Source organism: Trichechus manatus, unplaced genomic scaffold (assembly GCF_000243295.1).
Source record: "Trichechus manatus latirostris isolate Lorelei unplaced genomic scaffold, TriManLat1.0 scaffold00045, whole genome shotgun sequence".
Lineage (NCBI taxonomy): Eukaryota > Metazoa > Chordata > Mammalia > Sirenia > Trichechidae > Trichechus > Trichechus manatus.
In genome coordinates, this window is record NW_004443981.1 from 9,221,372 (window position 1) to 9,235,443 (window position 14,072).

Below are 14,072 nucleotides of genomic sequence, written 5' to 3' on the forward strand. Positions count from 1 at the left end.
CGCCACGGCGTCCGCCTGTAACGCCCTTAATGCCCGCACCACGGCGTTCGCCTGTAATGCCTGTGCCAGAGCATTCACCTGTGATGCCCACACCACACATTCACCCGTAACACCCTTAACGCCCGTGCCAGGCATTCACCTGCAATTCCCTTAACGCCCGTGCCACAGCATTCACCTGGAACACCATTGCCACCATGTCCACCTGTGATGCCCACGCCACACATTAACCTGTAACACACTCAATGCCCATGCCAGGCATTCACCTGTAATGCCCTAAACACCCGCACCACAGCATTCACCTGTAACACCCTCACCATGGTGTTCACCTGTAACACCCTCACCGTGGTGTCCACCTGTGATGCCCACGCCACACATTCACCTGTAATGCCCTTAACATCCATGCCAGGCATTCACCTGTAATGCCCTTAATGCCCACACCAGGTGTTCACTTGTAATACCTACGCCACGGCATTCATCTGTGACGTCCACGCCACAGAATTCCCATCTGCGCCACGGCATTCGCCCGTGACACCCGCGCCACCGTGTTCACCTGTGATGCCTATGCCAGTCAACAGGAAGTGCCTGCTGAGTAAGTGCACACTTTCAAGCCCACCTCTGACCTTTTCAGAATCTCTTTCTGGAAAATAATCCATTCCCAAGACCACTCTCCACATGGTCTGAAAAGACCCGGGGTGAGAGGAGTTCGAGGCCAGCTCTTACAAAGCTTCATTCCTCACAAGATTCTGAGGAAGGGCATTTTGCTGTTCTGGAACAAAGCTCCCACATACCCACAGACGTTTGTATCTACACATCACTGTGCGGTCTCCTCCTGGAAGACTACCCACCCGCTGAGTAGAGTATCAGGACTCAACTCCTATGTGCCGCCTCTAACTCAAGCTCTCCTGGGGCCACAGGGGTCTGACCACCAACCGCAGGTGGCAGGTGATGGCCCCAGGGCATCTCAGGACAAAACTGCTGTGGGAAAGAACTAATTTCTGATGTGTTCTGTCTAAAGAACAACCCAGCCTAAAGATGGGCCCTTTCCACATGAGACACAATTCACTAAGGCGGGAAGCACCCTGGATGTGTGGCATTCTGTTTTATTTTAAAACGAATGTGTTTACTAAGGAATGTGAAACTTGCAAGGTCTCATGGGCAAAATATGCCTCACTTTCCTAGGACTTTACTCAGCAAAAATGAGTTTCTGACCCAAAAGATAATGTCTCAAATACCCATCAACAAGTGATCAACTCCCACTAACCCAGAAGGGGGGGATGTAGCACCACAACGTTCTGTTTTGTTTTTCCTAAAGTTACAACCCACTCATTCCCATCTGTCAAAGATGGACAGAATTCCCAGGCTGGATTCTCACATCCATACAAGGCAGACACAATGTATGCCAACCCATCTGATGAAAATCTTAGTCGTATCTCCAAAAACACAGGCAATTTTTTCTACAACTGATGAAGCAGTTGAGAATGAGCAGAGCACCCCACATGGATGAGCACACGACGTGCCACACTAACTCTCATGTCTTTTCTTCTTCGGGGACCGTTTTAACCAGAGCAAGGCTCCTGGGTGCCTAGGGCCTGCTCCTGCTCGTCTCGTCTGTGAGGCAGACATCTCACACACGGACATGTCTACCTGGCAGGTGTATCTCCAGGATGCACAGTGCCCATCTACGCAGCAGATGGAAACAAGACCCCTGGCTCTCCTGAGACCCTCCTCACCGAGGATATTCTCTCACCCAGCCCGCCCTTCCGGTGTGGGCACTCTACATTTCCCTTTGATTTACACTTCCCTGAAATACAAGATGGGTGCTTTTCAATCAAGATTTTACAATACAGTTTACTAGTTTAACCATGAATGTTATGATCAATCTTTCTGAGCCAACTCAGATATTCTACTGCAGATGAACAAAATAAACTAAGAAAGTCCAGCTTAATAACTCTATAATAAGAAACAAACTTCCACGTTGGGACATGTAAGCATCTCCATCCTGGCCCAGTCCTCCTGTGGGCCCAGTAAGGGGACAGACATTCTCATGAACACAAACCAGCACACACAGAGCCGAGCTGGCCCCGACGCCCACGTGGGGACCACACACTGATGGACAACACCAGAAAAAGATGAATGCTTGAGCAGTACCCAAGGGGGCCAACCTTTCCAACATCACGAAGTCACTGAATTCCAAAGTTCTCCTGCCCACACTCTATTTCCACCATGACTTGGCTGGTGAGAGTTTAAATACGTGCGGTATTCATAGCGTGAGAACCCAGTGCAGACGTGTGTAACACAGACTACCCTCATATACTGGTATGTCCTGGGGTATCCAATGACGCCAGTCATTCACTTTGAATGGGAAAAAACCCACAAAGCAGGAAGTAAGATGAACATAACCCATCGGACAAAAAGCCGGAAGAGATGACCATGGGGCCTTGGCCCTGAAGGATGACTGGGGCAGCTCTGCCCACAGTCGCCCACTGTGCACTGGATGGCCGGACCTCAACCTGCTAACTAGCATATAACTAGTAGGGCTGTAAGCAAGCTAATTCTTAAAATGGAAGGAAGGTTCTTTTAAAGGAGAAACACAGCACCGATGAGGGACAGAAAGCCCTGAGACTTATGCCTATGATTTTAAGGCAAAAACAAGATGTTCTTCAAAAAGAGGGAAAAAAGCTTATAGGTAAACCATCACTGAACTCAGAGCTAGTCCTGAGACTCGTACTGGCAGAAAATCTCGACGATGCGTCTAACACGAGGTCCATTTTACTGTCAAAAAACATGCTTCTTTCACTCTGCTCGTGTACGCATATACAACATACCAATGTTTTTATTCCTTCTCAACTTAAGTTTAAGCATTTATACTAAGAAACTATTTCATGTCAGATTTAACAAAAATCTTTTGATTAAATACTTTGATTTAGACACCTACAAGGTCAGCCTCTTTCAAGTGCATTTAAATTGTGAATTGCCTGGATTTAAAACTCCAAACAAGACCTTCAAAATTTTTGCACATCTTTTGAAAACTCCAATGTTCACTCCACCGGAGGCCCAGGCACATCTCAGTGCCCCTCGACCCTCACCAGCACTGGGTCTGCCATGCTGCAACTTCTCAATACTTGTTTGTTGAATAGTAAATTCTTTTTATTTCTATAAATAAACCACAATAGGAGATTCTGTAACGACTGCTCCTTCTCTATCAATTCTTAGAGGTTTTCAACCTTTGCTCATGAAAAGCAGACCCCACTGAGCTGGAACATCACAGAATCAACTCCACTGGAAAGCAGCACTATCATGGGAAGGGGCCTGCTGCGGACTTCACAGCCCCCACAGTTAGGATCTCTGCAGAAACAAGCCTGAGGACAGGAAGTCTGTCTGGAAAGTGGTTCTGCTCAGCGCACCACACTTTCACAGAGTGGCAGCCCAGAAAAACAACACCAGAAACTAGTGACAGGAAATGCTTTTGCTATTTGTCTATTACAAAAGACAAAGAACTGAAAGGCATTTAACACTGGTCATCTTCTAGATAAGAGCTCGGCAGACTTTTTTTGCAGCGAGCCAGACAGTAAATATTATGGGCTGGGCAGGTCATCAGGTCTGGGTGGCAACTACTCCACTCTGCCGCTGCAGTGCAAAAGCGGCCACAGACGGAGAGGGAGTGAATGAGTGTGGCTGGGTTCCAGAGGAACTCTACTCACAGAAGCAAATGGGCCAGGCAGGCAGGGCTGGGGCAGGGCTGTGTGCCAGCAAAACTCTATTCACAAAACAGACCGGGCTTAAGTTTGATAGTCCTGTTCTAGATCAATGCTCAGATGACCACACCATGAAGAAAAAGTTCTGTATACTTGCTTGGCAATTAAAACAAAAAAAGAACACGTAGATAAAAACAAAACACCTTCATTTGTAAGCTCAAAATCACACAAAGGGAATTTACTTTTTGGCAATCTTTTGATGCCGTTTCTTTTATCTAAAAACCATAACTATAAAAAAGCTTTTCCTCTTTAAATAATCTGAAATCATTATTTTATATATAATTTTGGCATATATATATATATATATATAATTTTGGTACATATATACAGAAAGGTTGGTGGTTTGAGTCCACCCAGAGGCACACTGAAGAAAGGCCTGGTGATCTACTTTTGAAAAATCAGCTACTGAAAATCCCAGGGAGCACAGTTTTACTCTGACACCCATGAAGTCACCATGAGTCGGAGTCCATGGCAACTGGTCGTGTGTGTGTGTGTGTGCACGCACAGAGAGAGAGGAGAGAGAGAAGGGATGTGTACCTTCTTCTCCAGAGAATTGCTCCACTCCTTCAGTAAGTTCACGTGCTGCACTGCGGAGCTGGCCTCGTGTGCCTTAATCTGCTGGTTTGTGCCCTGTGAGAACAAAGAAGCAAAGCATTAAGCCAATTCACTCCACTAAAAAGTACAGGAAGACTAACAATGACTCTAACACCACCTACACCCATGAAGGGGACACTTATTCTCAGTTAGCAGCTACCTTGTCTACTGCACGCAGGTGAGCAGGCAGAGGGCACGCAGCAGCGTGAGGGAGGGGGAGCGCTCTGCAGGTCAGCCGCTGTAACCCTCAGCCCGCACGCTGGTAGTGCCTTCTACCAACTAACAGCTCACGCTTGGAAAATCAAGGAAGTACAGTTTAAACTCCTATCACTTTTGTTCCTTTAATATTATTTTTTTCATTAAAATTTTAAACGGAAAATGTTTAGATATCATAGTTACACCTAGATACTGTTACAAAAGCAAAATGCAATCAAATCAGGATTTAAGGTAATTTACTAGAATATTAATTTGTTAGCTCAAACACACTATCAGAAGATGTACCGCTCCTCACTCTTCTACTTCGAAAGTTACATACAGGACACAGAAAATCTACAGAGTACATAAGATGTAGACCATTTTTAGTGTTAGTAATAACCACATGAAATAGTAGTTCATATGTTTGAGGAAACAATTGGTATGAAAATATGATTTGTTTTGGAAGTGGAAAATTCAGAAGCCACAGAAAACATTTTAATGATCTCCAAAACATATACTCTGTACATGGACTATTCATATATATATATATATGTTGATATAAGTGTGGCCATATATAAACATATATATACACACACAAAGAGAATGAATGGTGCTACATCAGACGTTAACAGTGGTGAAGGCCCAGTCTCGTTACAGACTAAAGCAAAAGGGAAAGCTACTGTCACTCTTAAGCTTTTTACTTTCTAAGAAAATACTAAGATGCCAACAGCTTTATATTGATTTCATAGTAATGGATTGGTGATACGTAAAATTAGATATAAAATACTTTACTTGTAATATATATTTCCCTTGGATAATTTAAAATTAAGATATACATTTAAATGAAAACTCAGTTCAAATTCTCTAGCAATCTCAGACGTGTAAAAAGAAAAATGAACCAACGAAACAACCAGAGACAGGTTTCTCAGGCTACATGTGTGGCAGGAGCCAACATCCCTCCCTGCCCACGTCCCGGGAGAGGCGGCTGGTCTGGCCCGTCATCACAGGCGCGTCCACAAAATGCACTTAGCACACACATGTATGGGACCCTGGCGGGTGTGTCATGATGCACCCACTGCTGAGCTGTGTCCGGCTTGGTGTTTACTTCTATTCAAATAACATAAATTTTCTGTAACGATTTTTCTAGAATCCCCCAAACTGTCATTGCTGGTTTTATGGGGAGCTCTTCTGAAATAAGCAAGCTGACCTGCCCCTCGGCAGAGGGGTCCACCTGCAGATTCAGAACATCATATGCACAGGAAGCAAGCGCCCACACTGCTGCACATGGCACTCGTCACCCGTGCAGCGGGCGTCCCCGTCTCAGGACAAAGACTGGAAGAGTCTAGAACCTGCATGTTAACATGCTAATATGATAACTTTCTCTCATTGCAGAATGCCAGTGACCGGAAGGACAAATGTCGGATACTGACCTGAAAAACGCAGCCATAACGCTTAAAACTACAGGTGCTGGGGGCATTGACACACTCTGACAAGTGTGCACTCAACTGCAACGGGAAAGAGACGTGAGTTGTGGCACGAACGTTTGCACGAACATGTTCAAACATATTAAGGGCACAGATCGCATCAGGGCTGCACTATTCAGACGGGTGCTAACCAGCTACAGGTGTGCATATATTACCTGCTTCCTAGACTCGCAGGCAGTAAACATACATTACAGCCACGTGTATACACATGTACACACTGTATACAGAAATACATTTACTAGAACATTTCTCAAACTTTGCTGTTTCTTTAGAACAAACTGTTCAAAATGTGACATGCTGTCTACAGTGCCAAAATTTAAAAAGAAAAAAAAAAAGCAAACTGAAATGCACATTTATAGACTATAAACAAAAATCGCATGAAAACACAAAAAATACCAAGCATTCAGGATGCAGCTGGGTCAGACACCTAATATACATAAACAATATATTTCAAAGCAAGCTTACACAAGGTACCATCACTCTCAGTACTCGAGACGGCTGGGAAGGAGGTCTTCCTTCTTCTGAGAACACTTTCCCCTCTGCTTGCCATAGACTCGTTTAGACTTTAAAGACCTCTAAGTTCCTTCTAATGATAAGAACTTTTAGGCTGCACCTCTAATTGATGAGGGGAAATCAGGAGGAATTGGGAAAAGAAAACCTGTCTTTCAAGGAAAGCCCTCACTCAGTTTGAATGTTGGTGGGTCAGCAAGGAAACCACTTACAATGCTCCTTGCGGGCAAAGGGGGTTGGAAGGACATTTTAAATACACAGCTTATGCAGAAACCCAAAAAACCAAACCCGTTGCCGTCGAGTTGATTCCGACTCATCGCGACCCTACAGGGCAGAGCTGGACTGCCCCATAGGGTTTCCGAGGAGTGGCTGGTGGATCTGAACTGCCAACCTCTCAGTTAGCAGCTGAGCTCTCAATCACTGCGCCACCAGGGCTCCAGTTTCTGCACTAGGCTGATGCAATTTAAGGGGAGTTCCTTCCCTTATTGAAGAAATTCTCATTAGGAACCTCTAGGGAGAGACCTTCTTTATACACACCCCTAAGGCCCCAAGCTGGGAAGCGCGCTGTAGCCCCCGGGGTGTGTTTTTCTGAGCATGAGGTGTGCATGGACCAGAGTGGCCACTCAGGAGGGTGCTGCTAGTTTCCACAGAGTCTCCTAGGTCTACAGGACAGGGGCAGTCCTGTCCCAGTCAGTATGTGGCACAGGGGGAAGAAGCACTGTGCCCACCTCACACCCTGTTTCCACAGCTGAGGGTGGGTGGGGGGAAGAGACCGTGGCAACAGCCTGGAGGCGTCACCCATCTGGCCAAGGCTGAGGACAGCCTTCTGGGAAGGCCTCTGAGCAGGCAGAGCCAGAACAGCTGAGGATCTAGCAGCCTCAGGGGCACCAGGTACACATAGAGGAAGGCCCAAAGGCTGGTCTCAAGTGGCCGCAGGTAACGCGTATAACCAGGGACCTAGTAGCTAGCACGTCTAATGTTAAAATCAGGGACAGGCTGAGTTTGACAAACGTTATTTTCAGTGTACTACTTTAAACTTGGGGCCCTGGTGGCACAGTGGTTAAGAACTTGGCTGCTAATCAAAAAGTCAGCAGTTCGAATCCACCAGATGCTCCTTGGAAACTCTATGGGGCAGAGTTCTCTGTCCTATAGGGTCGCAATGAGCCTGAATCAACTCAACGGCAATGGGTTTGGTTTTTTTGGGGTACTTGAAGTTCAGGGTTGTACTTTTTCCTAAATTGGCTTTATTATACTATTACCCTCAGAGTCCTATGACATTTATAGGGGCTTCTGAATAGAGGCAAGAATAAACTACAGCCCCACAGCACCTTCTGCCAAAAACCCAAGATAAATGTAGATTTAAAGATTCTTTTTGATAAAAATAACTTGAGACAATGGAGGCAGCGTTTGTCCCTGACCCATATAACCCCGATTAAGTAAAAATGAGGAACGTGTCTAAAATGCTGGAACTATCTCAGCAGCACAGTCTCTTTATACGTGAACCGACAGAGGGACTTTTCACAGCTGTGGTTTAAAGTCCAGGTGGATGGTGCTGGGGGACGGAGGCCGCCATGACAGGAGGACCCACCTCACCTATCGGAGCCAGCATCTGGGAGGGCTCCCTGTCTGTGCCCTGGCCCTATGCCACACAGGCCCTCTCACTCAGCTGGGGACAGGAGACTGGACTGCCCCGTTCCCCAATATTAGGTGCAATTTCAGGCCCGCTGGAAAAGACGGGGGCTCCTCAGACCAGAGCACCCAGAGCTAAGTGACTGCCTGGAGACCTGGGGCACCATACACCACTGTGCCCAAGAAGGTCACGTGACTCCTGTCATGGCAACCAAAAGGGATGTCTGCACGTGATGCCAGGTCAGGATCGGGGACAAAAAGACTCCATGGAGTTTTTCCACCTGAATATGTCCTGATCACATGAAGTTAATGCAGAGTCAACCCGTCTCCAGAAGTGCAAAGGGAGGCGTGAGAGTCAGCCTGGGGCAGAGCCTCAGCCTAGGGCTCCCTGCCCCCTGCGCACACCCTGACTGGTCTGGAGTGTCTCTAAGTGAGCTTATTTTCTTGAGATAACCTTGTAATAATCCCATATTTTATAGACTTAAATAGCTTTTCTTAACTTTGATGTAAAAAAATGCCACCTTTGCTCTCACCGTGGATAATGTATTTTCTTTATTCTTGGAAATATTTTTTGCTTTGAATTTACCACTTTGTAGCTTTTAACTGCTTGCTTCTGAAACTTCTGACTTGCAAAAGATAGCATGAGGTTTTCCTTTTCTGCTACACACACTACTGTAATGATCTGTAACTACGTCAGACTTCAGCAATGGGGGAGTGGACTCTCGGGCATGCTCATCTCAAAGCCCTCACGCCCTGGAGTGGCCCGGCATCTGCGGCTCTTACCTCGCTCCTCAGAAGCGTCTGGACGCTGCACTTATGGGGGCAGGAGACCACCACGCAGGGGCATTCAGTGTCCTCATGTTTCTGTGGAGGAGGGAAGGGGTGGTGTTAACGTGCAAACACACTCAGACCTCTTTAAGCTCCCCCAACACGAACCCAAAGCAAGCGCTCTGTGCACTGTTGTCGTCCCTCCAAGGAGTAGCTACCAAAACCACAATCTTGAATGTTGCGTTTCCACCCGCTTTGCTTTTCAAAAAAGAATAGTTTCATTACACATAGATGGTGCCAAAGAAAATATTTTGTTTTGAATCCTGTTGAAATGGAATTCTGCTACGTGGTCTTCTGTGCCCTGGCTCGTTATTATGCTTTTCATAGTGACCTGCGGGTTGCATATAGTGACAGCGCCTTCATTTTCACTGATGTATAATACGTTTCACAGCTGTACGGTGAGGTACTGTCACTGCTGGATCACAGTCCACTGAGTGACCCCACCACAGCTTATCTGTCATCTGCCTGCAGTGGACATTTGGGATGTTTCTACATTCTGCTGTTCTGCTTGAACACATCGCCTGGCAGGTATGTGCAACAGTTTCTCTTACACATCTAGGAGAGGAGCTGCTAATGAATGGAGCATGTCAAGGTTCAACTTAATGAAATCTTGCCCAGACTGTTCTCCTATATATACACTCCCACCACAATGTACGCATTTTCCCGTAAAACGGTCTTTGCAATTCCGATTTTTCGCAAATCAATACAACTGTTTAAAGACACCAATATTTGACAATTTCTAGACTAAATGCAGAAGGGACTTTTTTTCCCTAACATGCTGACCTATTGATTAAAAAAAAATACTTGGAAAAGCTGACAGAATGTTCACATCACAGCTTAAATACAGAAAGGCAATCCTCACGTGAACCACAATGGGCCAGAGTGTCAATGCTTTATCGACGTCCACTGTATTGATGATCTGATAGATCTGACATGCCACAAAACGTAGAAAATGCAGGCAAATAAGCATGTCTTGGGGTGTCAGGAGGGTCTGCTGCTTCTTGTACCCCATATTCATGCTATCAGCAAATCCAACTGGCTCTACTGTCACAACTCCAGGTATAATCGCTCCTCATCCCCCTTCCAGCATCAGGCCTGGCTTTCATCCCCCCGAGTCCACCTACCACCCTGCCAGGGTGATATACCCCCTTGCTCAGAGCCATGCAGTGTCCCTGCCCTCTGACCGGGCCACCCCACACTGTCACAGGCACCTCACCTCTGCTCAGTGCACGGAGCCCCATCGCCACTCCTGAGGTGCACCCTCAAACCCGTGTTCCTCTGGGAGCTGCGCTCACATGTTCCCCTCTGCATGGAGGGCTCTTCCCAGAGATGCTCAGGCATCAACCCTGATGGCCCCAGAGAGGCCCCCTGATTACCCCCTGGACCTCCCAATGCAGGTTCGTTTTTCTTCATAGCATTTTGCATCACCTGACATTATGTATTTGTAATTTCTTCTACTAAGAAGTAAAGCTGAGTGATCTGTTTTGCTTAAAAACAATTCCCTCTCTTTCTGTAACAGAGGTCTTTAGCAGCAGGTAAATGCTAAGTGCTAATTACTCTTCCCACCAGCAGCCAAGTATCACCGCCAAAGTCTGGCTCCTAGGACAGAGTCTGGCACACAGTAGCTACTCCATAAATATCTGCTCAATGACCCACTGCCGCCGAGTCGATTCTGACCCATAGTGACCCTACAGGACAGAGTAGAGCTGCCACATAGCGTTTCTAAGGAGCGGCTGGTGGATTTGAACTGCCAACCTGCTGGTTAGCAGCCAAACGCTTAAACCCTCACACCAGTGCAGCTGATTGTTTGTGACGTTCGTCCCTCATTCCCAACGGCTGCCCCTTTTGCTTTAATGTGCACAGAAGTGCCCTGATTCTAACATAAGCACAATATACAACTGCACCAAAATAACCCAGGTTTTGAAAACATTTTAAACTTCCATCTCTCTCCACGGTAGACAGCTGCACTTCACTAGTGCAGGTAAACCATCCCCCTGAACGCGCTGGTGGTCACAGAGCTGGAATGGACCAAGCGTCCACTGGAATTTTCAGGCCATTCTCTGGGACAAGTTGCAATTCTACATTTTTTGAGTAATTAGTCTTCATTTCTTTGACATCCCCAAATTATATTCATTCAAGGCAATGGAAATGTTAATTACCTAAATCAAAATAGTCAAAACAAATAAAGCTTAACTCGGAAATGAAGTCAGATGAAAATCGCTATTTACTCCCCTCTTCTCTCTTTGTTCCTGTTAGAATAGTCACTGAAAAAGCTATTCTGTGGAGAAATCACATCTGAATGAGGTGGGGGAGAGATGGAACGGAAAATACTGCACCTGCAAGGTGATCATTGGAACCTGGCTTTTACAGTGGCTGCACGTGGCCTCACGGTATTTACAGGCCTTTTCCACGTGGTCACGGAGGTCTTTTCTCAATACTTTTTCTTTGCAGTCAGCACGGACGCATGGAAGTTCTTCAAATTGGCAATCATTTTTTAAATGCACCTGTAAGACAGACAATTCACAGTACTTACTCGGTAAAACTTCAATCTGAAATATCCCAGTCTAACCTCCAGGCAATTAAATCCGACAGAAGCATTTCCAATCTGCCGCTGTATGAGTTTTCCAAGGCGAAGATGGACAAATGCATTAAGAGACACAGAATCTCATATTCTATTTAGCAATTACTCAAGCTCTATTGCTTTTGAAGAAGCAAATCAACTCTTTCTCCTGGGTACGTAGATAGACCAATGTCTGCTAAGAGCTTTATGTTATTCCAACTCAAATATCCTTCCAGGATAAAATATGATACTAATCAAAAAACATAAGAAGCTATGCAGAATTTCATAGAAAAAAAAAAGAACAAGCCTTTAATGGGCCTTTTGAAATCAAAACTCAATTCAGATTTCTTACTATTCTAAATAGGGTGGGGTGTTTAAAACCAGGTGACATGTCTGTCAATGATGTCTACGGTGAAATGAGTTCCTTTATGTGGCCTTTTGCCTTGGTTCTGTGGAAAAACAGCTTGGGAGATTTTTTCCCCCTAAGCCCTTAAGAGTTACCTTTGCCCTACTATTTGAAGAAGCAATTTGGGGACGGGGTTCCCAGGTTGTTTTCTACCTCAGAGAGTTTGTTACAGAGAATTTCCTGGTTTGACTGATATTTCCTGGGTAAGCTGTAAACAACTTGATACTTCTTGTCTGGCCCTTGGCTGCAGTCTGCCCTGTGATTGGTCTATTTCATGTACCTCCCGAGGACTAGTCGTTTTGCTATGCAAATAGTGGCTTGAAAATCCATCCAATAGGAATGAGAGACTTGTGGTCCACTGAGAGGATTGGTCAGTTCCTGGTCCTGCTGGGAGGGCTATGACTTGAAATTGACAAGGCGTTTGCGCCTCTGTAAGTGGCCAACCCCACAGAGGATTTTCAGAGAAGAGAAAAAAGAGACAAGGAAACTTCCAAAAGAGCTATAACGTGGGTTAAGGGCTACAACACTGAAGGTGGCGAGAGGCCCAGGAGGGGCTCCGCAGCAGAGCTGGTGGTGGTGGCAGAGAGCCGCTGCTACACTGGCTATGCACAGCCAGGTGGCAGTGAAGGGGCGGAAGGCAGGGAGGCATGCATGGCCAAGAGGGGGTGTGTACGGCTGAGAGGGGCCTGCTTACACAGCCCAGAGCAGCTGAGAGAGCTGTCCTGGCTGGAAGCTCTCCTGCACTAAAGAAGGGAGGGGTGTGCTCTCACCTCGAGGCGGCCTTCTAAACCTCGCCTATGTGCTTCCTAATCCTGATCCCTAGTTGCAGCCTCATTCTTCCTTAAAATAAGACACTTAACTGTAAGTACAGTTCATGAGTTCTGTGGGGCCACTGCAATTATCGAACCTGGCAGAGAAGTAGAGAGTGCCATGGGGGGAATGGCTAGTGTCAGAAATGGTGAAGAAATTGGAGAGTGGAGGTATGTCTGACCTCTACTTCACAGGAACCAACTTTGTGCTGATCCTGATTATTAACTCTCACGAACTGAGGCAATTCTTTATGATGACAGATTACAATGTCATAAAAGTAACATTTTATATTCCACTAATTCTGACTGGTTTCATATCTGGTGGTGTTTTGAAGGATTAATGTACATGTGGTCTTAGATGCCACATTAAACCGACACAGCGGGCCATTGGCTGAACGAGGCAGGGACCCATGTTTTTCCATATAAACCCGCAGCGTCACCTACCAGCAGATGCCCCAGCGTTAGCTGCTCTGCACAGCCCCGGCTTTCATTCCGACAATAGATCTGAAGAGCCAGGATCTCTCTCTTGCAGCAATTATCCTTAAACACCTGAAATGGAATGACAGTTATTTTAGAGGATTAATATTTCTTAATCTCCACATGCTGTTACTTTGGACAAGGTAAAACCACTTTAAAAAAATCAGGAGAGCAGCTCTTGAGCAGACCTCAGGAAGTCCCGAGGACTGCCTTAATTGCTACAAGAAGGATGAAGGCGCTGCCTCCCTAAGAGGTACAATTTAAACAATATAACCTGAACTACCACCTTTCATTAGATGAGCCAGAAGAAAATGAGTTAAACTGAATAATTGAAGACCATTCTGGAGAGTCAAACACTTTAGATTAACTCTGGCATAATCTCAAGACAAGGCATAGCAGGACCGAGGCCTCGAGGGCGGGGCCCACAGGTTCACAGGTGCTGGCATGGTGCAGGGGCCACAGATGTGAGGGAAGAGCACCTCCTTACCAAGGACGGGAAAGAGCCTGCTGCAACCCATCCTCCTTTATAGAGTACTTGCCAGAGAAACACAGACACTACTGGGAAGGACCCTATTTTATGAATGGTTTGTAAAATATTTATTTTAATTCATTCTGCTAAGGTGATATTGCTTATTGCTCCTTTTTTTTTTTTTTTTTTTTTTGCCAAAAAGGGTGGCGGGGTCCCATTAAAAGAAGAACAAAACTCTGGGGTTAATCTGATAATAAAAATGCTCCACTTTAAAACTGAACACCTTCCTGCCTTTATTTTATTTTCCCTTAGAAAACATATTTGCTACTTGTACTAGGAAATACTCTTACTCTTTC

At 45.8% G+C, this 14,072-nt stretch overlaps 1 protein-coding gene across 2 annotated transcripts in view; it reads right to left on the bottom strand.

Annotated features, from left to right (window-relative positions):
* The window catches only part of TRAF3 (TNF receptor associated factor 3), an 81,002-nt gene that overhangs the window by 9,026 nt on the left and 57,904 nt on the right, over positions 1 to 14,072 (bottom strand). Inside the window, exons 6-10 of one of the 2 annotated variants that reach the window (XM_023731770.1) lie at positions 13,215 to 13,319; positions 11,332 to 11,499; positions 8,951 to 9,031; positions 5,975 to 6,049; positions 4,293 to 4,385 (exon numbers count right to left, since the gene is read on the bottom strand). In XM_023731770.1, coding sequence (XP_023587538.1) covers positions 4,293 to 4,385; positions 5,975 to 6,049; positions 8,951 to 9,031; positions 11,332 to 11,499; positions 13,215 to 13,319 — 522 coding nt within the window. The remainder of the gene's footprint in view (positions 1 to 4,292; positions 4,386 to 5,974; positions 6,050 to 8,950; positions 9,032 to 11,331; positions 11,500 to 13,214; positions 13,320 to 14,072) is intronic. The other variant, XM_023731771.1, reaches the window with a different exon arrangement.